The 26,275-nt window shown below is 34.0% G+C and overlaps 1 protein-coding gene across 1 annotated transcript in view; it reads left to right on the forward strand.

The window, feature by feature from the left end:
* The window catches only part of LOC125074799 (Kv channel-interacting protein 1), a 102,696-nt gene extending 80,653 nt beyond the window's left edge, over positions 1–22,043 (forward strand). Inside the window, exons 3-7 of the mRNA XM_047686226.1 lie at positions 10,984–11,053; positions 11,396–11,466; positions 20,119–20,328; positions 20,932–21,095; positions 21,851–22,043. Coding sequence (XP_047542182.1) covers positions 10,984–11,053; positions 11,396–11,466; positions 20,119–20,328; positions 20,932–21,060 — 480 coding nt within the window. The 3' untranslated portion in view covers positions 21,061–21,095; positions 21,851–22,043. The remainder of the gene's footprint in view (positions 1–10,983; positions 11,054–11,395; positions 11,467–20,118; positions 20,329–20,931; positions 21,096–21,850) is intronic.
* Positions 22,044–26,275: the final 4,232 nt, after the last annotated feature.

Raw genomic sequence — 26,275 nt, forward strand, 5'->3', positions numbered from 1 at the left:
TTATACTTAACTGCTTATTTCCACTTTAATTTTACGTCCCAAAATTCCGATAACAGTTTCGTCGACGTTCTAAACGCCATTTTTTCGCGAATCCATAGTGAATGTCATAGATTAATCGAGCTCTCGACCAATGATATCGCGTCAATTTGCTGTTTGACAGCAATGTTGTTTATTTGGCCTTTCCCCTCTTATGGTTGAAACAGAGTATAAATACATATTCTTAAAACAAAACTATGCAAGAGGTTACAAGTCGTGTACTCCTTCAATTACAGGAGACCACAGCACGCACTATTAAGCAAAAAAATATTTAAATACAATTAAGACAAAAAGTGAAAAAAATAACAATAAAAATACAAATTCGAATTATAAACTTAAAATTAAAGCTTATTAATTAAACTTTTTATTTTATTATTATATTAGTATCAGGTTAAAAGCTTAGTGAAACACGCTCTGAATTTGTAACGATGAATATCGAAGTGAATATTGGGTACTTAGATGTTATGTCCCCTGTGCCTTTGATATTATCTCACTCACCCTACAACCCAGAACACAACCCAGCCTTAAAATAAAATAAAATCACTTCAAATCAAAACAAATCAAATCAAATCAAATCAAATCAAATCAAATCAAATCAAATCAAATCAAATCAAATCAAATCAAATCAAATCAAATCAATTTTATACAAGTAAACTTCACAACGAAGCGTTTTTGAATCGTCGATATTTAAATACTACCACCGTTTCGGAAAGCAGCCTCCAGCGAGAAGAAACGGCAAGAAACTCGCATAGTTGCTCTTTTCAAATAAACAGATTTACAACGCTGTTTTTTTACAATAATTAGTGTCCTGTGATGGAACCCGAGCCTAACTCCAAGCGTTTTATTCTAAAAAAGTACTCTTTTAATAAAAAATAATAATAATAACTTAGTTGCGCAAAGCCTTACCGAATGCCCCCAGCGATTTACGTATAAGATTCGTAATCAGTTTAAATGATAAATATTCCAGAAAATAATAATGAATCAACAATGATACGATTCAAAGGTCATAAATTTAAACCATTTAAATGCAGAGTTAGTTTGGTTTCAGCGAACCGGTAGTGCGGCTAACCCTCGCTATTCCTAGCATCTTAAATTTAACTCGAAATAGAACTTTGCTTAAATATTTTAGTTTGATGGCATTTAGCTCTTATATCGAGAACTTTTTATGGCACACGGTGGCATTTTTTCGCCATTTTTCGAGTAAAAACGTAGCTCACGGTAGGATGAACTGGCGAAATTGTCACGTAAGGACTATTATACCAGATTTGAGACGTCACGGCGGCGGCCGTAATGTCAATAGATTCAAATCAAATCAAAATATACTTTATTCAAGTAGGCTTTTACAAGCAATTTTTAATTATCATTTATAGATATTAAGTGAAGTTACCCCGATGCCATATTCAGAATGTAGATTACCGAGAAGAGCCGACAAGAAACTCAGTAGTTACTCTTTTTCAACATTTAAAATACAAAGTTATGTTAGTTGAATACAATTGTGTTAACTAAACTAACTATGTATATGTAATGACGACCTCCGTGGTCGGGTAGTGTACACCGTGTGTGTCTATTCCCGACCTAGTCGATGTAGAAAAAGTTCATTAATTTTCTATGTTATCTTGGGTCTGGGTGTTTGTGGTACCGTCGTTACTTCTGATTTTCCATAACACAAGTGCTTCAGCTACTTACATTGGGATCAGAGTAATGTACGTAATGTTGTCCAATATTTATTTATTTATTATATAATGCATTCAAAGCTACTCTTCAAGTACTCCATTTACTCCCTTAAATTGGAATTTCCAAAAAAACCTTTCTTAGTTACAAAATATCAGATTTCTAGAATTAGCATTTTTGTCCGTGCGGTGAAAGTCTAGACAAACGCTTTTAAAAATACCAAAGTGACTCTATGACAATTTCACATCTTAACTTTACTTGAAGTAAACCTAAAGGTACCCACTTTTCTACGACACACGCAGGTAAACCGACGGTCCGAAACTAGTATTAAATATACTACCTAAGAATACATAATATCATCAGATAGACCATACTGGATTTCCGCTTATGTACTATAAAAGGCAGCTTCGACAATTTAAATTAACCTCCGACGTTGTCAATTTGACAGATCTATTTTTGGCGCGAACGGTCGTCGACATATCCCAGTGACCTTTAAGCTATCGATAAAACTATAAGTATCTCGCTCGCACATATCAAAAAATGATCTAACGTTATCTCTTTTCAATTCGTTAGCGTCGAATCGTCGAAAATGTATCATTTGCGACTATTTTTAATGAGAACTGCGCTTGCTAGATGTAAAAATGTTTGTAATAATTCGACCGAAACAAGGTTTGATAAAATTTTTTTATAGCTCGGGGTTAGTTTTAAACAACAATATACAATACTTTAAAAAGAAAATATTCATATAAAAAAAAAAAAAAACATTTGTCTGGTGGTTTTTGTCTGGAAAATAAATATTACAATTCAAAGCTATATATATTGTAGTAGGTATTTATTGTATGTTTTATAAATACTTGTCATATATCTCTTAACCAAAGACTGCGAATTCAAACGTGGGCACCGATTGCATCCACTTGTAATGTCGATTGTGCTCAGCGGTGGCGGATACCGTGAGGAAACCTGCCTGTGACGGATGAAGGAACAGAATAGTCAAATAAATCAAGAGAAATTAGCTCAAGTTGACAGAAATAATATACTTGTTCATTAAAACTTTGCCGTTTCATAGATTCAAGTAATTTGTAAAATATACATGGTTAAAGAAGGCATATTATTCGATACAAGATTATATAGATGATAAAAAAGCGTGGAGTTAACGCTTGTTGACTTCCAGGCGGGAGACATGACATACATATATAATTGTATTTAACTAACATGACTGTATTTTTAGACGTTGAAATAGAGTAACTACTGAGTTTCTTGCCGGTTCTTCTTGGAATATACATTCCGAACCGGTGGTAGCTTTACTTTAAATAGCTTGTTAAATGACGATTCAAAAGTGCTCGTAAAAGCCTACTTGAATAAAGTATATTTTGATTTGATTTATTGTCAGTATCATAAAGATACTCCCTACCCCCCCCCCCCTCCCCTCCCGCGTCTATCTACGCCATAAAATTAAAAACTACTTGAAACCTTAAAATAATGATTCAGGAGAAAGGTTTACGTGTAAAATTCATTACGGTTTTTGTGTGAACTGGCTGAAATATCATGTAGGATAAAATTATGCCGTCTTCGCCAACTTGGTATAACTCGGGTGTATGTATGATCTATTACGACATTATGTTCACCCTTTCACCACACAATACTTACAAAACAACATTAACAGCCTGTAAATGTCCCACTGCTGGGCTAAGCCCTCCTCTCCTTTGAGGAGAAGGTTTGAAGCATATTCTACCACGGATTGGGGGAATACAAATGTGGCAGAATTTCGTTGAAATTAGACACATGGAGGTTTCCTCACTATGTTTTCCTTCACGGCCGAGCACGAGATGAATTATAAACACAAATTAAGTACATGAAAATTCAGTGGTGTTCGCCTGGGCTTGAACGTTCTAACCACTGGGCTATCTCGGCTCATAAAACAACAAAAAAAAAAAACGGACGTATAGGACATATTTAACTTCTTTCGTTTATTTTCAGCTAAAATGTTGCTTGAAATTTAAGTAATAACGGCGTTTAAATTAGAGGCGTGGTTTCGGTTTATCGTATTACCAAAAATACTAACTGGATAAGAGTCCATATGAATTTAATCCTATATTTACAAGTACAGTATTATAAGCATGAAACCAAAAAACTTACCAATGTCCGTCTGAAACGTCTGAAAAATAAAATCTTAATTCCTTGTCAATTTGATTAGTTTACTTCGTAGGGCTTTGCGTAAGCCCTAAGTCGGGGTAGGTACCACCTGTTAAGAAATATTTTTGTGAAAATTAATAAAGAAAACGATTCGATTTTGTGACATAAAAATTATATACCTATTAAATGTTTTGAATTTGACAGAAAAAGTTTTGTTTTTTTAAAATATAAATTCCAAATAAGAATAAATCAAGACAATGAACCTTCTTTTAAAATTTGACATGTTAAATAGCAATAAAAAATGTTTTAACACATATCATATACTCATATACTGTTGTGTTTCGGTAGTGAAGGGTGAGTGAGCCAGTGTAACTACACTGCAATATATATGAAAAGTACATTTTGATGATGATTGTAAACTCATTGAAATATATAAAATATACTATAATAAATTTTAAATCGACCAGATAAGCAGACTTAAAGAACTAGAATAGAGGTGATCTTCAAACAGCTGAACAGATCTCTAACCAAGCTTAGAGACAGAACCGGATCTTTCATATGGCTTTTTGGATTTCAGCCCAGGACCCCGTGGATTCAAGGGGGGCCAGCTAAGTCAAGTCAAAGTCAAATATAGATGATAATGCGAAAGAATCCATAACTGTATTAAATTAATCAGAACGTATGGTTTGCAACCCTGCGATTAATCAAACTCATTCAATTAATTTAATTCAAGTCTACGTTCAGATAGGTCTTAGGTAACACTACTTAGGGCCCCTAAGTAGTGTTAGCCTAGCCCCTACGATGATACATATAAACACACAAACAGACGTTAAACCTTTTGTACCAAGGTTTAAAAATAGGTCAAAACAACGAAAATTTAATGCCAAATTCTTGGTGAAAACATTCCCAAGGCCCACGCTTTGCATAGCACTAGAACACGCAAACTAGCGTGGTTTATTTGGGAATGAGCTTTCATTTTTTTACCAGCACCGCAGGCTTCAATTCACAAATTCTATTAAGACTGATGTCACACTTTTGTACTAAATTAAGGCTGAGCTACACTAGATTAGATATTACATATTAAAAAAAGAGCTGTCCGGTTTATTTATAATCTTGGAGCTAGAAACTCCCCTCGAGATGTTTTTAACCAAGTAGGAACCACTCTTTACGACTCCGCAAAGTCAATAAATCCACCTTGTGGCAAGGTATAAAAGAAATCCGCAGGTTTTTAAATTAAAATACCTATATATATAAGGAATATTATTCAACAAAAGATAATATATATATATGATAAAAAAGGTGGAGCTAATACTTGTTGATTGTTTGCATATATTATTATATTTAACTAACATAACTTTGTATATCAAATGTTGGAAAATAGTAGGGTAACTTATTAGTTACCCTACTATATATATATATATATACTTATAAGCCTTCTTAAGCTCGTGTAATTATGCCTATCGTATCCTATCGTATCGTATCGCGTTAACGTAAATTTAAGTTTTCGAATTGTCAAAATGCTCGCACTCACAAAATACTGAAAACGACTAACCACGAGCGTTACGTTTTCACTTTCGTATGCTAGTCGATATTCGATTCTCGTTAGCGACGGGGAAAAAACTCAAACTCAAACTGTGATTCCAATTTCTGTCACAAGACGGCGCTATTTAATTCCATAAATATCGCAAAAAGCGACAATACTATAGATTAATTAAATAACCATAGCAAAATACTACACAAAAAGTTCTTGATTAATATATATGTCGGAGGAACAGGATGCCGAACAGGTGGGTTTGGTGGTTGATCCGACGTTTGGAAAAACTATTTTAGTAAAATGGGTTTGCAAATCACGCTCGCGTTTGAGACGCTTGTCAAAATAATAACGACTCGCGTTGCCATGACACAACTCCATTCGGGGTGACCCGCTCTTAAAAATAAATAAGCCATCAAATAATATTAACAATTATTCTAATCATTAATTATATATTTAAAAGCAAATCTCCATCTTAGGATAAGCCATTTGTTTATTATTATCGTAAGAAATTACAATTACACAATAAAAAAATTATGAGGAACAAAGGCGATTCGTCGCAGACGCTACCACGTCTGCCGTTGACTACCTCACAATAATGGCGGCGTTCAACATTCCCGCCAACCAACGATACGACGCTTCACCGGACCGAGCTGTCAAATCTTGTTTCCTCGTAATATAAAAGATGGCGCAGCAATGCGCCGTCATATTTATTTATACGAGATGACAAAAGCCGAATAAAGAACATTTGACAGCGAATTGACGCGATATCATTGGTCGAGAGCTTGGATAATAGACTGAGAGCCAGTGTTCGGCAGACCTACGGTATAGTAGCAAACTCCATATTACTGCCAGGTAGACTGCTTCACCTGCTGTTGGGGAAATGGAGTTCACTATTCCCATCGAGGGTTCCCTTGAGCGCTCCAAGGAGTCGAAAGGCACAAAAATAGACTTTCAAAACGTGATCGCAGCCGTTTGGATATTAGAAAAAATTAATGGCAAACACTTATTCCGGCTCCTACTATATTTTTTATAATTTCAAAGGTACCTAGGTTTATATATAATATTTATATTATTATTATATACATATATTTACAAAAGCAGACACACAGACTCCTATACAGACAGTTTTAGTAATAGTGTTGTATTACAAATAAATATATATTAACCAAGAACCGTAAAAACCGAATAGTTCGTAATATGCTTGCTATTAGCAAATCGCATGAAATACGTAAAATTATTGATTATACTTATTTATTCTTCGATTGGAATAAGTTATACTTAACTACTTATATCATCTCTAATTTAACTTCCGAAGTTTCACTATTCATAACAATTTCGACATCAAACCGCCATTCTCGAAACCATAGTGAATATCGTAGATTATTAGAGATCTCGACCAATAATATCGCGTCAACTGGAATTAGAACAGGCGATACAATATAAGCTCTATGATTTATGTATTGAGTATCATCATGTCAGCCGTAAGACGTCCACTGCTGAACAGAGGCCTCTCCCAATGACTACCACTTTTACCGGTGAGTAGCGTGCATCCAGCGATACCCCAGACTTGACCAGATCGTCGTCAGATCGTTGAGTATAATTTATATTTAAAAAAAATGACAGCTAGCGAACACCAAACGATTTAAACGGTGTGTTCCAGGTTTAAAACGCGTGTCGGTTGCCATTATCAAAAACCGACATTCATCATTGTTTCGTGCCTCGAACCGACTATGTCGTTGGCATTACGTCTCGCGACTCACGCCATATTTATAGAGGGGAGCTTCAACACCCGTTAAACTAAAGTCTATCCGTAATAATATGAAAACATTTCGTGTTGATTATAATTTAAGATAATTTATGAACACTTTTAGTATAATATAGACTTAAGATCATTTACCATGCGATTTGACGTTAAATTATCCACTAAAAATTTTATTGTTCTTGATCAATAAAACTTTATTTATAATACAGCACTATTCCACTGAGTACTAGTAACCTAATTATAACTTACTAGCGACTGCCCCGGCTTCGCACGGTTGCAATGCTGCCACTAAATATACTTCAGAATGTCTTACAACGTTCACAGTTTTTCAGTCGTACAATACAAACCGCTATGTCCCTGCGTTTTAAATCTGTAATATCTTTGAAAATATTCATTTAAATTTCGTGCTGGAAAGGGTCATATTGATTTATATTAACTGCAAAATGTATTTAAGGTACTTAATTGGATAAGGATTAATTATGTATCGCTTTAATTCGCATCGAAAATAAGCCATTTTTCTCGTAAAAATTAAAGGATAAAAAATAGTTATTGTGAGTTATACCTAAGAGATAGTACATATATCATCGCGAAAATTTTTTGAAGAATTTTTTAAGATGTACAATACTGTAGTACATTATTTTGATCTATCTCGTAGGGTTCAGCCAGCATTTGTAATGTAAGCGCAAAAAATTTATTTATTTATATTAGAAGTTTCTCTACTATATTGTGCATGTATTATAAATATTCTCTTGAATCCATGAATCCTTTCTCTCGAATCAATCTATCTATTTCAAAAAAACTGCATCAAAATCAATTGTGTAATTTTAAAGCATATATATAGGGACAGACAGCGGTAAGCGACTTTATTATACACTATGTAATGATATTTAATTTAATTTTACTTCCGAAATTAAGAGTTATATCTATGTCAATATAAATGATTTATGTTTTTTTTTTTATATAGATAGGCGGACGAGCAAATCAGATGGAAAGTGGTCACTAACGCCCGTAGTCATATACCAAGATTATAGCCCAAATTCCACCAACCTTGGCATCTAAACATTGCTAGTACACTATTATAAACATATAACTATACTATAACTGTTTTACTTGCTTTTTGTGCCTTCTGCTTTTGTTTTTATTTTTAATGTAAGTTGTTATTTTTTTTGTATTAACATTAAGTGGAAACTTGATTGATTTATGTTTTTCTTATATTTGTTTTTTTTTTTTTTACTTTTAAGTGTAATTATAATTGTTTGTATCCCAAATAAATAAATAAATAAATACTGAGCAGCAGAGGGGAATATATGAGCAGAGTGAATGGTACCTATCCAGACTTAGGTCTTGCATAAAACTCTACCACGCAGTAGACTTTTATTCTCTATCCGCGTCGTCGGAACGGGTAGAAACATATCGAAATCTGAACAAAATTTATCGCTGAGCTTAGCTATTATCGCAGATAATAAATGTTTATTATGAAAGTGTAGAGCTCTCCGTAATCCGACGTGGCAGAAATCAGACACGACCGGAGAGAATTAAAGCTTCACATACTTGCCGAGGCATAGTACTGTAACTATTGTAAACTTCCAAGCTTTCGGTGACAATTCCCAAATAAATTGACTGGTCCCACTTAAAGCTTCATTGAATCGATCCAAAGGCTTAAGCTACTAGATTAATGATGAAGCCGAGATGGCCCAGTGGTTAGAACGCGTGCATCTTAACCGATGATTTCGGATTCAAACCCAGACAGGCAACACTGAATTTTCATGTGCTTAATTTGTGCTTATAATTCATCTCGTGCTCGGCGGTGAAGGAAAACACCGTGAGGAAACCGGCATGTGTCTAATTTCAACGAAATTCTGCGACATGTGTATTCCACAGATTGTAGAGCAGCGTGGTGGAATATGCTCCAAACCTTCTCCTCAAAGGGAGAGAAGGCCTTAGCCCATCAGTGGAAAATTTACAGGCTGATAATGTATGTGTGTTAATGAGCACATGAAAATTCAGCGAACCCGAAATCGTCGGTTAAGATGCACGCGTTCTAACCACTGGGCCATCTCGGCTCCAGAGCAAGTTGACTTAAAAGAATTGGAATTAAAGCTTACGTATGTGATTTATGAATATTTTATACCTTGGCTAGGTATGTCAAATTAATCGATTCAGCCAAAAATGTTCGAGCTTTTCATTAATCAAACGAAGGCCACTCGGGGAATATAAATGGTGCTGAAACAATACATCGTATACAAAGTTTAGTTTAAACCTATATAAATATCAAGGAAATATAAAGCGTGACTTTATTATTATTTTACATATAATTCTAAAATAAAATTAGCCTAAGTTACTCCTTATTACATGAACCAGTGAAAGTCCCGTCAAAATCGGTCCAGCCGTTCCAGAGATTAGCCGGAACAAACAAACAGACAGACAAAAATTGTAAAAAATGTTATTTAGGTATATGTACCGTGTATACATATATGCATTTAGTAAAACGCGGTTATTTTAATATTACAAACAGACACTCCAATTTTATTATATGTATAAATGAGTTCTCAATTAGTAATTTTATTGTTACGTTTATATCGTGTTAAATATTATTAATTAATCAAAGTTACTGTTAAATATTTCATAAGTCACAACCAATCAGAGTCGAGGATAGACCTCGAACGGGTCGAGCCGCCATCTTAAAGTTTTGGCGGGAATAACGTCGTTGTTGTGTAGTCTGTGACGGTATTTTGAGAAAATACAAATGGCGGATTACTGAGTTAATATTAAGTAAGAATGTTGAATCGAGTTAGATCGGTGTTGCTTTCGTTTGATTAATGTTTTATATAAGTAGTTTTGAAGTAAATTGAATTGTACGAAACAAGTAATACTTTGTTTGTCGCATTCAATCCTGATGGCGAACATAATACTTGTAAAAATGATGATATCAAGGAGGATAATAGTTTTTTTCCCCGATATATATTTTTAATGTTTTAGTAAGTGGTCACCACCGCTCTAAGCATCAAAAGCCTTCCTTAGGTTTCAAGTTCACCAGGGAAAGACAACCAGACAGTGTTACTTTCGGATTTATAATATTAGTGTAGAAACAGTACACAGTTGTCGATAACGCTGTGGAATAGGACATTGGATTATTTTTTAATATATATTTATAATGAAACAAACGTATTATTAAAATTTTGCAATATGGCAACCCAATACTACTTAAAAGTGAGTCCGGATGAGATGTACAATAATCTCCCTCGCAATGTTAAAGATTGTTCCAATATTTTCAAAAATCAGTCGTTCAGATAAATCCTTCTTGTTTTCTCATTTATCTATGAAATAACGCAGTAACAAATCAAGAGCAAACTCCGCACAAACAAACAAATAACAATGTCTCGAGCATCGACGCGAGTTTGCCGACGTCTGGACCAGCGATCCGTGCGTGCACAGTACCAAAAAGTCAATAAAAAACTAAATCAAAATATACTTTATTCAAGTTGCCTTCTACAATTGTCATTTTATAGAAATATATTAAGTGAAGCTACTACCGGTTCGGAATGTAGATTCTACAGAGAAGAACCGGCAACTCAATAGTTAATCTTTTCTTATATTTAAGATACATTACGCTTTCATAAATGTGATGATGTTATCAATGCATAATCATGACGATGAAGTCGTCTGGTTTCTGATACCAGCCAATCCGCTACCAGAACAGCGCTACCAGGCCGCTAATTGAACAACGCCGTTTAGTAAAGTGTCTAGGCGTTTCATTGGATGACTAATTAACCTAGTTGCCTGCGGCATATACGTAATATAACAAAATATTGTTACATTTAATTGTATGCTATGAATTTATTTTCAGGAATGTCCCGAAGGCGTGGTCCACGAAGACTCCTTCAAAGATATATACGCGAAGTTCTTCCCACATGGTAGTAAGTATAATAATTATCCTATTTTATACTATCCTATTTGTTACAAGACATTCAAAATATGAAGCGACAAAACAGAACATCTATATATAAAAAAATTGGATGTTCGCATGTGTTAATATGTTTTATTGGAGATTATTGTATGATGCAGATCTGGTAAGGGAAAAGACAGCCATCGCTCTAAATTATGAGGTTTAAACTTTGCTTAAAAATAGATACAAAATAAAAAAAAAAAGAGTTTGATACAAGTATCAAACAATAATGCCCAAAATTTCTTTCTTAAAATTTAATTACAAATTGATCGAAAACGGAGCAGAGATTAATGTTTCATTAAAACTTTTTCAGACTCGGCGTTATACGCGCACTATGTGTTCAAAGCCTTTGACGTCAATTGCAGTGGCGCTATCAGCTTCAGGGTGAGTACTACATATTATAAAACGAAGTACCCCATCGCGTCTGTCTGTCAGAACGCTGTAAACTCAATACTTAACGGATTTTATTGGATTTTTACCAATAGACGGAGTGATTAAAGATAAAGGTTAATTGTCGAAGATATCCGAAACAAACTTGATTTCACGACGTTTTCTTTTTTAATTAATTAATAATCTAACAGCTTGCAAATGTCTACTACTGGGCTTAGGTATCCTCTCCCTTTGAGAAGAAGGTTTGGAGCTTCTTCCCAAATTAAGCACATGACACTCTCGTCAAAATAAAAAAATGGCGTTATTTGTATGGGAGCCGTTAAATATTCATTTTATCTTGTTTTTAGTATTTGTTGTTACAGTGGCAACAGGAATACATAATGTGTGAAAAATTTCTATTGTCTAGCTATCGCGGTTCTTGAGATACAGCCTGGTCACAGACAGCGAAGTCTTAGTAATAGGGTCCCGTTTCTAACCTTTGGGTACGGAACACTAAAAAGTGTTGCAGTGAACTCCTGCTCATATTGGTCTTGAGGATAAGAAAACTGTTGATTCACTAGCGAAACATGCAGCACGATATTGTATTTGCTACCATTGCATACCATAAGGTCCGGAATTATTATAATATTAAATAAATATTGGACAACATCACATACATTACTCTGATCCCAATGTAAGTAGCTTAAGCACTTGTGTTATGGAAAATCAAACGTAACGACGGCACCACAAACACCCAGACCCAAGATAACATAGAAAACTAATGAACTTTTTCTACATCGACTCGGCCGGGAATCGAACCTGGGACCTCGGAGTGGCGTACCCATGAAAACCGGTGTACACACTACTCGACCATGGAGGTCGCCATATCCATGTTTAGCTAGATATATTATATCTAGCTAAACATAAATTTTACAAATTTTAGACAGAGTATCTTGATGAGCGATCGTTTACTAACGGGATCTGGTACAGTCTTGGGTTTGAAGGTTCCATTATGAGCAGGTCTTCAACTGCCACAGCTTTTCGGCTTCTTTCCGGTCACGTTCCATTCAATAACTTTGGTTTTCCTATGGGTAAAACACCTTCACCTTGTAGAATATTTAACATCATAGAAGTACACGTACCATGTAATCATGGAGTCTGCTCGAAATGAAGCTGATAGAATATATTTTTTACGCTTAATTAATTATGTCGTTGAGGTGTTCTCGCTGACCCTACATCAGAATCATCGGAAGTTTTGTACAAATTAAGCACATGAAAATTCAGTGGTGCCTGCCTGGGTTTGAACCCGAAATCATCGGTTAAGATGCACGCGTTCTAACCACTGTTTTTTTTTTAAGTATAGATGTGATTAAGCAATGTATTATGATAAGCGTTCTGTAAGCACAACGAGGTAGGCATTATTTTGTAGAAAACCCCCTCTTTAAAAAAAAGCACATGCCAATTCAGTGATGATTGTCAGTACTGTACTATTTTAAACACGTAGTATGTATCAAGTTGAAGTGTTTGTTGTGTTTAATTAAGTGTTAAATTTTTGGGATCGAACAACCCGAAATGTGGTAGCTTTAAATAGTATTGACAAAGGTTATATGTTATATAACATCACGCTACGACACCCGAGTGGGGGGTGTATTAAGTCAGTCTAATAATCATATTATTATGACACTCGATAGTATACATCATAAGTATTATAAGTATACTCGGTGTTTGGGCGTGTTTAAAAATTTGCAACAAAAAGGGCAGGAAAAGACAAAATTTACAGTAGTTTTTTTCATTTGGATTGATTCGTTATTTATAATTCGGAAACAAGGATCAGAGAGCTTGAAAGAAATGATTATGTTATTTTATTTGATGGTAGGGCTCTGTGCAAGCCTGATCAGGTACCAATCTTTAGCACAGAGCAGTACTACAGGAACACCAAGTAATCTGAAAGAGTCCATCTCAATACGCGGGCATCTGTGCTCAAGTCTTCCTAGACGGAAACCTATTGATAAATTAATAAAATTTATTCTATTTATGAAAATTTACATTTACATTACATTACATTAGCAGCCCGTAAATGTCCCACTGCTGGGATAAAGGCCTCCTCTCCCTTTGAGGAGAAGGTTTGGAGCATATTCCACCACGCTGCTCCAATGCCGGTTGGCGGAATACACATGTGGCAGAATTTCGTTGAAATTAGACACATGCAGGTTTCCTCACGATGTTTTCCTTCACCGTCGAGCACGAGATGAATTATAAACACAAATTAAGCACATGAAATTTCAGTGGTGCCTGCCTGGGTTTGAACCCGAAATCATCGGTTAAGATGCACGCGTTCTAACTTCATTTACTTTCAATTCGAAAGAATTACGAAAAATTATTAATTTCAATTTTACAAGACAGCCAAGCGATTCGTATCGGGTACATTTTTCTAATTTCTTCGCCATGGAAATGTAACTCACATTTCCTTTGGCGTGTTATGAAAAAAATATGAGTGTGAATATTTATGCTACGAACGCAGTGAGATGTAATCTATACGATGAAGTTGGTCGCTAACCCGCCAATTAACTGTCAAGTCGCTCGAAATAGACAACTTCACACCTCATCCTATATATTAATAGCGTAAGCCGATTTTTGGTTATGGTCTCATTTTGAAGAGCTCCAGCAGTAGATGTGCAGAAAAATAAAGAGGATTCTCGATTGAAAATTACTAAATTGTTACGATTTAACAAAGAAGTAATTTTAGAGAACGGAAAAAACTGCTATCGGCTGTTTAAAAAAAAAATTGGAAAAACGTAAACAAAATAAAAGTTGTTATCAACAAACTCCGATTCTATACTAAAGTAAGTTTAACATTTAAAAAAAAAGAAACTTTTTTTTTTTATGGCATTGTTTGGCGGACGAGCATATGGGCCACCTGATGGTAAGTGGTCACCACCGCCCATAGACAAAGGCGCTGTAAGAAATATTAACCATTCCTTACATCACCTATGCGCCACCAACCTTGGGAACTAAGATGTTATGTCCCTTGTGCCTGTGATTACACTGGCTCACTCACCCTTCTAACCGGAACACGACATTACAGTGTACTGTTATTTGGCGGTAGAATATCTGATGAGTGGGTGGTACCTACCCAGACGGGCTTGCACAAAGCCCTACCACCAAGAAAATTTAAATAATGTTTCATAATTTTGGCGCGAAATGTAGATTAGTGACTTGCAGGTTACAATGAATTTAAATCAAAACAAAACCGCGAAGTTTCGTGGACGATCCATTCGTCTTATTTAACAAAGTATATTATTAAAGATTTAATTTAAATTTGTAAGTGTTGAAGTCGTGGAGAAGATCATTATTGTAATGAAAAAATATTTTTAATAAAAGCTTATCACAAAGTGAAACCACGGGGCGCGTATAATTATAACTACACTCGTATTAATTATGTACATCAAATAAACATATACATTCACATAATATCTGCCTTCAAAAATACATTAAGAACGGATTCTGTGGAATAATACCCCCAAGGGAGTGATCGCTGTAGATAAAGGGGGTGATATAGGGTACGAGATAGCTATAAAGGGCATATCGTAAATATTTTCGAACAGACATAAGCTGTTCTTTTATTAGAAAAAAAAAACGACTCGTTTTAACACGCGTCTACCGTTTTCGCTTATTTATTTAAAATGGAACTCCGACAGAAGTATACTCTATTCCAATAATAACAGAAGAAAAACTAATAGACAACATTTGACAGCAAATTGACGCGATATCATTGGTCGAGAGCTTGAATAATCTATGATATTCACTATGGATATTCGAATAAATGGCGTCTTGAACGTCGACGAAACTGTTATTGGAATTTAAAGGTGTTCAATTATAAATAAAGTTATATTAGTCGTAAACACTTAGTAGTGCACAATACAACTGAGTTATTAGCAAACCGCATGAAATACGTAAATCTAAGGTCTGTTTATCTTTATTCCTACTTCCATTGTAATGGGCTATACGCATGAGTTCAAATATTGTAAAACCCAATGTTTAAATGTAAATTGTACCTAATTATATAAATATATAGACATTTTATTGGCAATATCAGGATTATTTAAGATAAGTGGGCGTATATTCAAACGATTTTATATATGAACGATCCACAAATTCAGTAAGTTTTTAATGAAACAAATCAATGAAACAGATATATTCACAATAGTCATCAATATCGATTCGTTAATATACAAAACACACATAAATCACTGAGTCTATTATGGCGTCCAGCCGCTTTACTTTTTTCGTGCTCGTCATCAGACAACTTTATTAATGAATCCCTTTTTCTAAGAACCATCACAACCGTTTCCATGGCAACCACCAACCTCTTCACCGCTGTTATTTCCTTGGCAACCACGAAAGACGTCCAATATTGACAGCAAATCAAATCAAATCAATTTTATTCAAGTAAAGCTCATAACGAAGCGTTTTGAATCGTCGATATTAAATTACTGCTATTAAAATACTCATTTATCTTATTTATAATCTTCTGGGTTTAGTTTATCTTATCATATTATTTAGTATAATTTTCTGTTTTGCTTTTTTTTAAATTTATCTTTATGCTAATATTTTGGCTTATTTATACTTAAATCGAGCTCAGACCTAAGTAGCGTAATCTATTAATCATCCATATAAAGCTGTCTCTATAACATATTTATCTATGATGACGGGCGTCTTCAACTTTGTGACCACCAGCTATCGCCGTGCACCTGTCCTGACGCAGTAACGACGACCATTTGGACAATCACGATAAATTACTTTTGAGTTTCTTGCTGGTTCTTCTCGGTAGAATCTCTATTCCGAACCGGTGGTAGCTTCACTTAATATAATTTGTTAAATAACGATTCAAAAGCCTACTTGAATAAAGTATATTTTGATTTTGAATAGGACGTCGCAAGCCACCGGAAGGAAGTGACAAACCACACTCAGATAGCGACTGAGTCATATATGATCCTGACCTTTCAAGGCTACAGGATTGACACGGCATACCGACAATGAAAAGCCCTGGTAAAGAGGATATCCTTGAAGCTCGTACCCGGACTGACCTTAAGAGCAGTCTTGTAGAAGTCCACCAGATGTTGTATGACATGAACGTACAGGCACAAGGAACATAACATCTTAGTTCCCAAGGTTGGATGGTTAATATTTCTAACAGCGCCAATGTCTATGGGCGGTGGTAACCACTTAACATCAGGTGGCCCATCTGCCGGTCTGCCAACATATTACATAAAAAAAATCTATATCTGTGTAAAATATATTTGTATCTAAAATACCTACGTTTGTGATAAACCAGTTCATTACATGGCAAGGGAAACATAAATTTTTGATAAATTATTAGCGGATCAGTAACGAATTTACTAACCTGATTTTTTACTTGAGGCAACTCTAATTTCAAACGAGGAAGCTGACCACCATAGAAAGTACCCCACCTGAGACCTCAAAACGAGACTAGTAGTTACTCTAAATCGAAATCCAAGCGAATCCTGTACAGATTGCTAATAAATCAGAGGAATAGAAAATTTGACGTTTACGTTATTTTTATTCAATTTTAACATAATTATGCCTTATCATCAAATGCCAAATTGTCGTGGAGACATTTTCAGTGCGCTTAGGTCGTTGGACGGGCGCCAAGTTTTTCCTACGTTCTTATTCCTAGATCTCATTCATTCGATTGTTTTGTATTAACCAGAGTGCCAAGCCCGTGTTCTCGACAGCGCTAGAATTGACTGTGGAATGTTCTACATACACATACGTACATGTTTTGATGAAATGGTCCAGTGGTTTAAATGTCAAGAAGCGAAGATAGTTGGTTCATACAGGGCTGGATCTACCATATGGCTTTTTGGGCTTTAGCCCAGGCCCCGTGGATTCAAGGAAGCCCCAACTAAGTCAAGTCAAAGTAAAAAATAGACGATAATGCGAAAGAATCCATAATTTTATTAAATTAAACAGATCGTATGGTTTGCAGCCCTGCGAGTAATTAATCAAACCTGAATGGGTTATTAATTTAATTCAAGTCTACGCTCAGATACATCTTAGGTGGGTTAGTTAAATAGTGTTAGCCAAGGGCTCCCGCAACTTACGGTCCGGCCCTGGGTTCATATCTGGGCCAATAACAGTGAGCATTCTTGCCTAAATTGTCTGATAGGGTCGATTAATTTTTTGGGGATCATCTCTCATGACTGTTAAATTTCTCTTAATAGCGATGTTAGGAAATGATTGTATTATCCATTGGTGCCTCTGAAAACTTGTAAAGCGTTGGACCTGCATTTGGTTCTGATTGGGAGGAAATGCTGTTCCATCGGATAATGATAGTGAAGATGCGTCCTTATGTTGACACACTGCACACTATTGTATCCCCTGACCTGGTAGCTAGTCCAGGTTGCCGTGCCTAAAATTTGCAAATAATCCGGGATAGGCGAGGTCTGCGAAAAACCGGGGTAACTCGGGTTGGGGCACCTCGCCGATGATGGTTGTCTTGGGTGAAACAAGCCTCCCTTTAAAATCTTTTTTAGTAAAGAGACCGACCGAAAAATGCTTCAACCTGGGTGATTGTCGTGCTTAAGGAAGACCTATAGACCTGAGTACTACTAAAAATAATTTTCAGAATGTTATCCCAGGGTCCAAAAATATATCGCACCCAAGGTGCGGGACCGTCACTTTTGCAAAAATTTAAAAAAATAGTTAATTGAGCAATAAGTGTCCTGAAGCAACCCTTTACTTAACCTCAATTTCGTATTACACATAGTTTCCGTAAGGATAGCCTGAATATCATTATGGTTTTGGCGCGAATCACGGCGACTCTTGGAGAATGTCAAAGTTTTAAATACTTTTCCTGAAAAATTGCATTTTCGCAAAAGTGACAGTCTAGCACCGGGGTGCGATATGTAAATTATCTTATCTTACTTACTTACTCTATAGTGTAGTTGATTCAAAACACGCTGAGAATAAAGAGATGATGATCAGTCATCAATAACGATATACTTAACAAACAAAATGGCGACGGCGGTTTTATTAATAATTCAAATTATTGAATCAGATTCTTTTATTTTATCGTCTGACTAAATATTAGAACGCATAATACATTGGTTTGATTCAACGTGGATTACGCAAATATATCTGTAAAATGTTTTAATAAACGTATTCAATAAAACTGTTAGATACCGGAATAAAACCGTAAACTTTAACTTGCCAAGATAAATTCAGTGCCAGGTGATGATGAGGATGACATTACCAACACTATTCTTAGAAAACAAAAAAATCCGCTTCATACTTCAATGTGTTTGGGTACTCATATTTTACGTTCCACTTACTAAAGCCATTGTGATCAAAACTCCACAGAAGACAGTCGATCATATCTCTATATTGGACATTGCACAGAGCTCAGCTCTAATGCTATGACGTACGCTAGAACTCAGCTCTTATGCTCTGAAATTTGTTTCCCGCTAACATTTAAATATAGAACTCAATTAGTTAGTTGTTTAAGAACTCTAAATCTATATAACAAAGCTGAGGCTAAACAGATCTTTAAATGTGGGCGTAACTTGTCTTGTATTTAGAATTAAATCAAGCTTACGTTTAATTAATTTATATGAGTCTAACGTAAACATGTGTTTTTAACCTAATTAAATGTTATATGGATGTTTAATTTCTAGCAAGAAGTATTATCATGAAAAAGTATATACAATTTACGTATTAAATTAAGTTCTCAGCTTCAAACTTGAGTAGATTTAATAGTATCAAGTGCTCGATATGGGTTCAAATCAGCGTTGCATAATTATCGATAGTTTGACTATCGATAGTTGACCTCGAAAACTATTCAGGATATCGATAGTACTATCGACAGTATCGTTTGATAAATACTGTCGATACTATCGATAGTATCGCAAGCTCTCTGTAAGCAATACTATTGGTAGCAGCGATACTATACTATCGATAATATCGATAGTTTTGGACTACCGATAGTTTACGTTAAAAGTAATGGTTTTGCACCAACAAATTTAATCAATAGTATATCGATAGTATAGTCACATGTCAATACTATCGATAGTATCGATAGCTCCTCATGAGCAATACTATCGATATACAATTGATACTATCGCTAACGCCTTAACTATCGATATGCTACACTAGTTCCAAAGATATTTTGTTAGTGTATTTAGTTTGTTTTGTAAAATATTATAGAACGAACACGCGGCCGTAATTTTATTGTTTTTTTATTTAGTTTGTAACTTTGTGTACTTTCTTTGATTTACCTGATGATAAGTGGTAACCACCACCCATAATCTTTGGGACTGTTTATATTACAAACCATTCTAAGCAAAGCCAAAGCCCCATCAAACTTGGGAACTAAGATGCCTTTGATTACATTGGCTCACTCACCATTCAACCCTAATAGTAGAACAAGTGACAAGTAGGTGGTACTAATATTTTTGAAACGCTAAAATGCTCCATTTACTCCAAGAAGTCCATATCTAAGTACCAAAGCTATTAAATGTGTCTAAGACCAAAAAGTAAAGATATTTTTTTTTTATTCCAATCATGGTTCGTCAGATATACGTTTAGTCAGAAACATAATTAAATATCTTCAATTTTAAGTTAAAATATCGACAATTGTGGTTTCAGGAATTACTCGTAACCCTGTCAACACTTCTCCGTGGTTCCGTGTACGAGCGTCTTCGTTGGGCATTCCGGCTGTACGATGTTGATGGTGATGGTGCTATTACCAGGCAGGAGCTTGGCGAAGTAGTGGTGGCTGTTCACGAACTGTTAGGGAGACGAGCACCACCAGGATCACCGGCTGCAAGAATAGATGATGCGAAAGCTAATGAACAGGTCATTATTATCATACTATTATTTTCTAATTAAATATAGAAATTTAATACATCCATATTATTTTAACAAAATCAACTTTGTGTAAAAATATATGATTTTTATGTTTATTTATGATTGATAAAGTAAATGTTTTGTAGAATATATCAAAATAGTCCCACTCTGGGCGCCAATATCACGAGGACAAAATTTTTTATCTTTTTAATTGCACAATTCAACTAACTTATCTCAAAATTTATTTTATAAATATATAGTTTGTAACATGTCTCTTGTAGAATAAGTAAAAGCTGTGTATTCATTGTGTTAAAATATTCAAAACATATTATAAATATAAATGTAGCTTATCAAATAGTTTGTGGTTTATTACCGTCGAATCAGACCACTCCCCTTGCAGATCACGCTCAAAGGACTAAGGATCAAGCACTAGGGATTATTATTTATTGGTTTTGATTCTTTACCACCGGTAGCTTGTTTAATCTCTTTACCACATATATTAGTATAAGCCAAATGGGTTCTTACTATATTTTATTCCTCGGTGTTCCAACACAACCTAATCGCGTATTGTAACGATCAGTAAATGAATATCAATAATATTATATTTTCCAGGTGGATCGAGTGTTCAGGAAGTTGGATCTGAACCAGGACGGTGTGATAACGATCGAGGAGTTTCTGGAGTCGTGTTTAAAGGACGAAGTGATCACACGGTCTCTTCAGATGTTCGACACGGTGCTATGACGGCAGACTGACGCGGCGCAAGTGCGCGATACCAGGTATGCATATACTGGCGACCAATCCCTTCTTTGAAAGGGTAACAACAACAATGTAGACGTGAATCCCCATTTTATAGATAAGAAATATTTAGCAGAGTGTTTCTTGGTTTAAAAATATGTGTTTTAGTCATAATTTAAATACTATCCTAAGTTCACGTCATACTTATTTTTATCATTGTGGGAACATAATGATCTAATACAGCCAAGTTAATCTTTCTATGCCCGACAAAGGTGATAACTTAAACTGTCCGGAATACGGCTTGCGGTGTAGAGTGAGAGAGCCGGCCTACTGTAGCCGTATACGTAAGAGACAGGGAATCCAGACAGACAGCCGCCGTAACGCCGTAACGCGTTACGTAACGAAGTTTACCCTTCAATAAGAAGTTATCTGTTAAAAAATAAATTATTCTAATAGAAAAACATGAAAATTATTGTGTTATTAACAAAACGCGTTACACTTTCGTTAGAGAAATCCAAACACCTACTTTTGTATTCATCACAACAGACACCCAATAGAACACTATTCTGGTAATTCATAGATAGAACACAATATATCCATAATTTTACATTCAGTTTTAAACTCTTGGAAAATTCTTTTTTTTTCGATTCCAAAATATTATGATGTACAAAAATAGTAGCAAGAATATTTTAAGGGTTACCTATTTTTACGATTGATTAAAATATCAATTATTTAAAACACTAAAGTATTTTTAGACGTTTTCAACGGTTTCTTTGACATAGACACTATTTTCTAGGGTCGTAATAAAACGAACGGCATACCACAACTGTCAGTGTCACGGGCTCTACAACATGGCGGCGGCGTGGGTTTACCGCGCAAACTACGCGCGTTACGTCGCCGCCCTCGAGAACTTCTACCGCCGCGTCCTGAAGCCGAGGATCAGGAGCGTTCTGTTTTTCCATTTTTAGATTATTAGTGTTATGCCTCATTGAAAATAAAAAAAAAATGTTATTTTTAAATTATTTTAGTTGAATGTATCGCAAAATGATACAACATTAAAAAAACTATTAAAATAAAAAAAAACTGTTTAAGTTATGACTTTAACGTTTAAAGTTTGGCGCGACACTTTAGGAAATTAAGCTTCGGTCATATCTACGTTGACTAACTTTACAAGTATAAGAAAACGTGATATCGGCTACCTCCTGAATAAATTGATGACCAAAAATATTTTCCGTGGACGTTGTAACACCAAGATAATAAAACGTGTAATATATTTTCGTTTATCTATATTTTTTTTATATTTTCAATGAGGCTTTAATATTAAATATTATGAGATGTCTTGTCTCAATTTAAACTATTTTAGTAACAATTAGGTAGAGTCAAGTACAGAAGCCATATTGTTTAAAAAAATACAATACAAATGTTTTGACTTTGAAGTATTTGAATGGAAACCTTACGGATTGGGTATTTTAATGATTTTTTCCCACGTTTTTGTATATGGCAATTTCAAATGTAAATTTTATTACAAATGATTTTATTAAATTAAAAAAAAATGTTTAAGCTCAGCACCAATCCCTTAAGCCGGCCATTTTGGAGCGCATGTGACGTCACAGTGATAAATTTACCTGGTAGCTGATTTGTGTGCTTTTGTTAAATCTCGTTCATGTTTTGATAAGCATTAACATTATGACGACACAAACAAACATGGCGCGCAGCAACGTGATATTTTGTAAATTTTAATTAATTTATGACCAATTATAATATATAACGATTTTAAATATAATTTATGATAAAATGTTGAGATAAATGTAAAAAAAAAAAGACTTTTACTCATTCAAAGACCCGATTTTCACATACTTCTGTACAGGACTCGACAATTTTGAATGATCATTACGTTTTTAGGCATTTAAAAAAGTTTCTGCGAACAATCCGTTAGAACATTTAAAAAAAAAATGCTGATAATATGAATGTAACTTTTCAGGTAGACTAAAATAGTTCGGGATGTTCTTAGCGATTATGAATTGCTTTGCGATTCAAAGTAACGAATATTTATGTATGTGTTTTTTGCATTTCGAGATTCAAAAAAATGTCTCCAATCAAAGACTCGTGCCTCTCCATTGAATAGAACGATAAAATGCTTATACTGATTAAGACACGTTCACACAACATCTAAAAATATATTAAAATCATTCATTCTCATATAGAATTCTACGAAGAAGTCATAAGTTGACAACTGCTTTAATGTAGATCTGAATGAGACAGTAGATATGTATGTATGTGTGGGAGAAAGGGAGAACGAATAAATGGAGCTGGTGAACGTGATTGGTTGAAACGTCCAGCCAATCATATTCGACTATTGTGAATAATTATAAATACGTTGTAATCAGGGCCGGGTTTAAAAGCTTGAGGTCCCGAATATTTGAATTAGGCGACAAAAATGTCTTTTAACAAATTTTCAATTATTTATACAAATTTTGATGAGAATTTGAAAATATTTGTGTAATTTTTGAATGTGGACGTTTTTACCTCTATGATAGAACAGTAAAAAATATAATTTTGTCTAGGCCCCTTTCTTGTGGAGGCCCCAGGACTAGAGCTCCAGTTGTTACTCTTAATCAGGCCCTGCTTGAAATCTAAATAAACACAAAAGTAAGTCATCATTGCTCACTTGCTTAATTTTTTAATTGAATTTTATTTTGGATCGCAAAGAACACTTCTTAACTGTCTTTCTTAGTACGTATAACCGTAGATAGTAACTGTTATCGTAATAGTCCCAGAAGCTTAAATGGTTTTAACCCTTAGAAGAATGTAGGATATACCGTCGTTTTTTATTAATTTAATCGTTTTTATTTAATTAAAAATACGTTATTTTTTACGTTATTTTTTAACTGGCAATACTGGTAAACAGTATTAAACCATTATTTTTTACAAAAAAAAAAATCCAACAGGGTAAACATTTTTTCTTCAAAAACGAAAACTTACCTTAACAAGAAATTTTTGATACGCTTAAAAGTATTTTTCGATGAATAAATTTGACATTTAAAATTTTATCCCTTTTTGTTTCATCTGTACCGAATTATCTACTTTTAAGGCTTCAATCTCATCATACAAATCCTAATATATATATTTAATTTTATATATTAAAAAAACGCTATACAGGGCTAATATCCAATCTCATAGTATATAATTATAATTCATTTAAAAATAACTATGAAGTGTCGATGTAAGGACAAGTATCTGAAATGAGTCTTCAATCGAAAAATAAAGGCGCCTTATAATGATAATTGCCAGAATACTGTTGCTAGAGAAATTAATATTTACGCATTTATTAATTACTTATAAACTTAATTAACGGAATAATACTAATATAGCGCCTAATAAAGACAGATGTCTAATTTTCTCCTTCTGATTCCATTTATACCATCTCGTTCCAGTAACGCCGTTTAAATTTCATACATTTTGAGGGACAATTTTTAAGCATGAAGATACGTCTCCCTATCTCTACACTTCATAAAATGAACCTATATATTAAATTTATTTAAATGTTGCCATATACTTTATGGACATATAATTAATTCCTGAAATTTCACATTAATTATTAAATTTTTAATAAATTGCATTTAAAATGCTCATTGTGTCTATACTTTGAGCTCAATTTGAGATATAATAATTTTGGCTCTGCCATTAAGCTACGGCCATATATGATATTTTTTTTATATTATGATGTAATGGTCGTAGCACTTAATGAATTACAATATTATTATAAATAATTTAGCGTTCGTGAGAATTAAATTGTTCATATAAATAAAATTAATTCATTTAACAAAGCAATTCTAAGAATCATATCATAATTTATAATCTTTTAGTATTAATTATTAATATTTTATGAATAAACATTTCTTTCATTTTGATAAAAATGTATGAGCCTCTTTAACAAATATGACCGACGCGTAATATTTTGCCATAGCATTATGTTCGATGCAAATATTTTAACAGCATATTAAAATACAAAATGCGTATTTGAACAATGTTCTGTAATTAACTATAGAAAAATAGAAGCAGAGATTCTTCCTCTATATAAATTAAATGATGGCAACACCCACAGTGCTTCGTCGCTTCTAATAACTCAACAATTATTTGTTTATATGATGTATAAACCAAAAACATTGGAACTATATAAGAACTTTATAAAATCAAATCAATATCACTAGAGCTATTCCGTGAGAAGAAACTCGAATCTCACCGTCGAGCGTTAAATGTCAAAACTGACAAGTGACATTGATTAATCACTATAACATCTCACGATTAAGCTACGAAGTGACTTTTACCGAATAGCGCTGTTGATAAGAAAGTCTATGGACGTTTTCACATAAAACAGAGTGTCAGAAATAAAAAATATTTCAAGACCCAAATGGAATTATTCATGACTTCATCATGATAATAAATGTTCATCACAAAAGACAAGATAATTTTCTTATACAATAATATCCTTTATAAAATATAAATTATTTTATTGTTATGTAATATTATTATTCTATTATATTTAATAAGATTTGTTTCCAATTAAAATTAAAAAAAAAAACTAAGCTTTTCTAGTTGTTAAGCGTTGTAGCATCATTGGGCACTGTAACACGCTAAATGTCAAATGCCGCTAAATGTCAAATGTCAGTGTAGACGGTAAAAAACGTCATATATAATATATTATCTGTATCAATAATGATACAACACTATTCCATTTAACTACTTATATCCAAATTTTTTACGAATCCATCTTAAAAACCATAGATTATTCAACTCAAGCGCTTTAAATATTTATCACAGCACGATTTTTAAGTTTCACCAATGGACGGACTGTTTCTTGAAATTTCCTCATAAGGTGTTTATTTCGTTAAGGCTTTGAGTCAATTGCCTTAAAAGAAACGATGACTTTTGATGTATAAAAAAAATCATTTTATTAGCGTTTGCTACGCAAACCAATCGAGTTTACATAATAAAATATAGACGATATATGTAAGCCCTTATTATGATCTTGCGAAGCCGGGATAGATAGCTAAATTATATATATAAAGTATGTAAATGTGAGATTTTGCCTACTTTATTGGACGCAAGTTTAAATTAATAAACTAAATATATATTTACAATTTCCTCTTTTCTGGTCAAAAAGTGCTACATTAAAAAAAATATCGTGATCTGTGAATTAAGGAAGTCTATAATCGTTTTG

Source organism: Vanessa atalanta, chromosome 28 (genome assembly GCF_905147765.1).
Source record: "Vanessa atalanta chromosome 28, ilVanAtal1.2, whole genome shotgun sequence".
Taxonomy (NCBI): Eukaryota; Metazoa; Arthropoda; class Insecta; order Lepidoptera; family Nymphalidae; genus Vanessa; species Vanessa atalanta.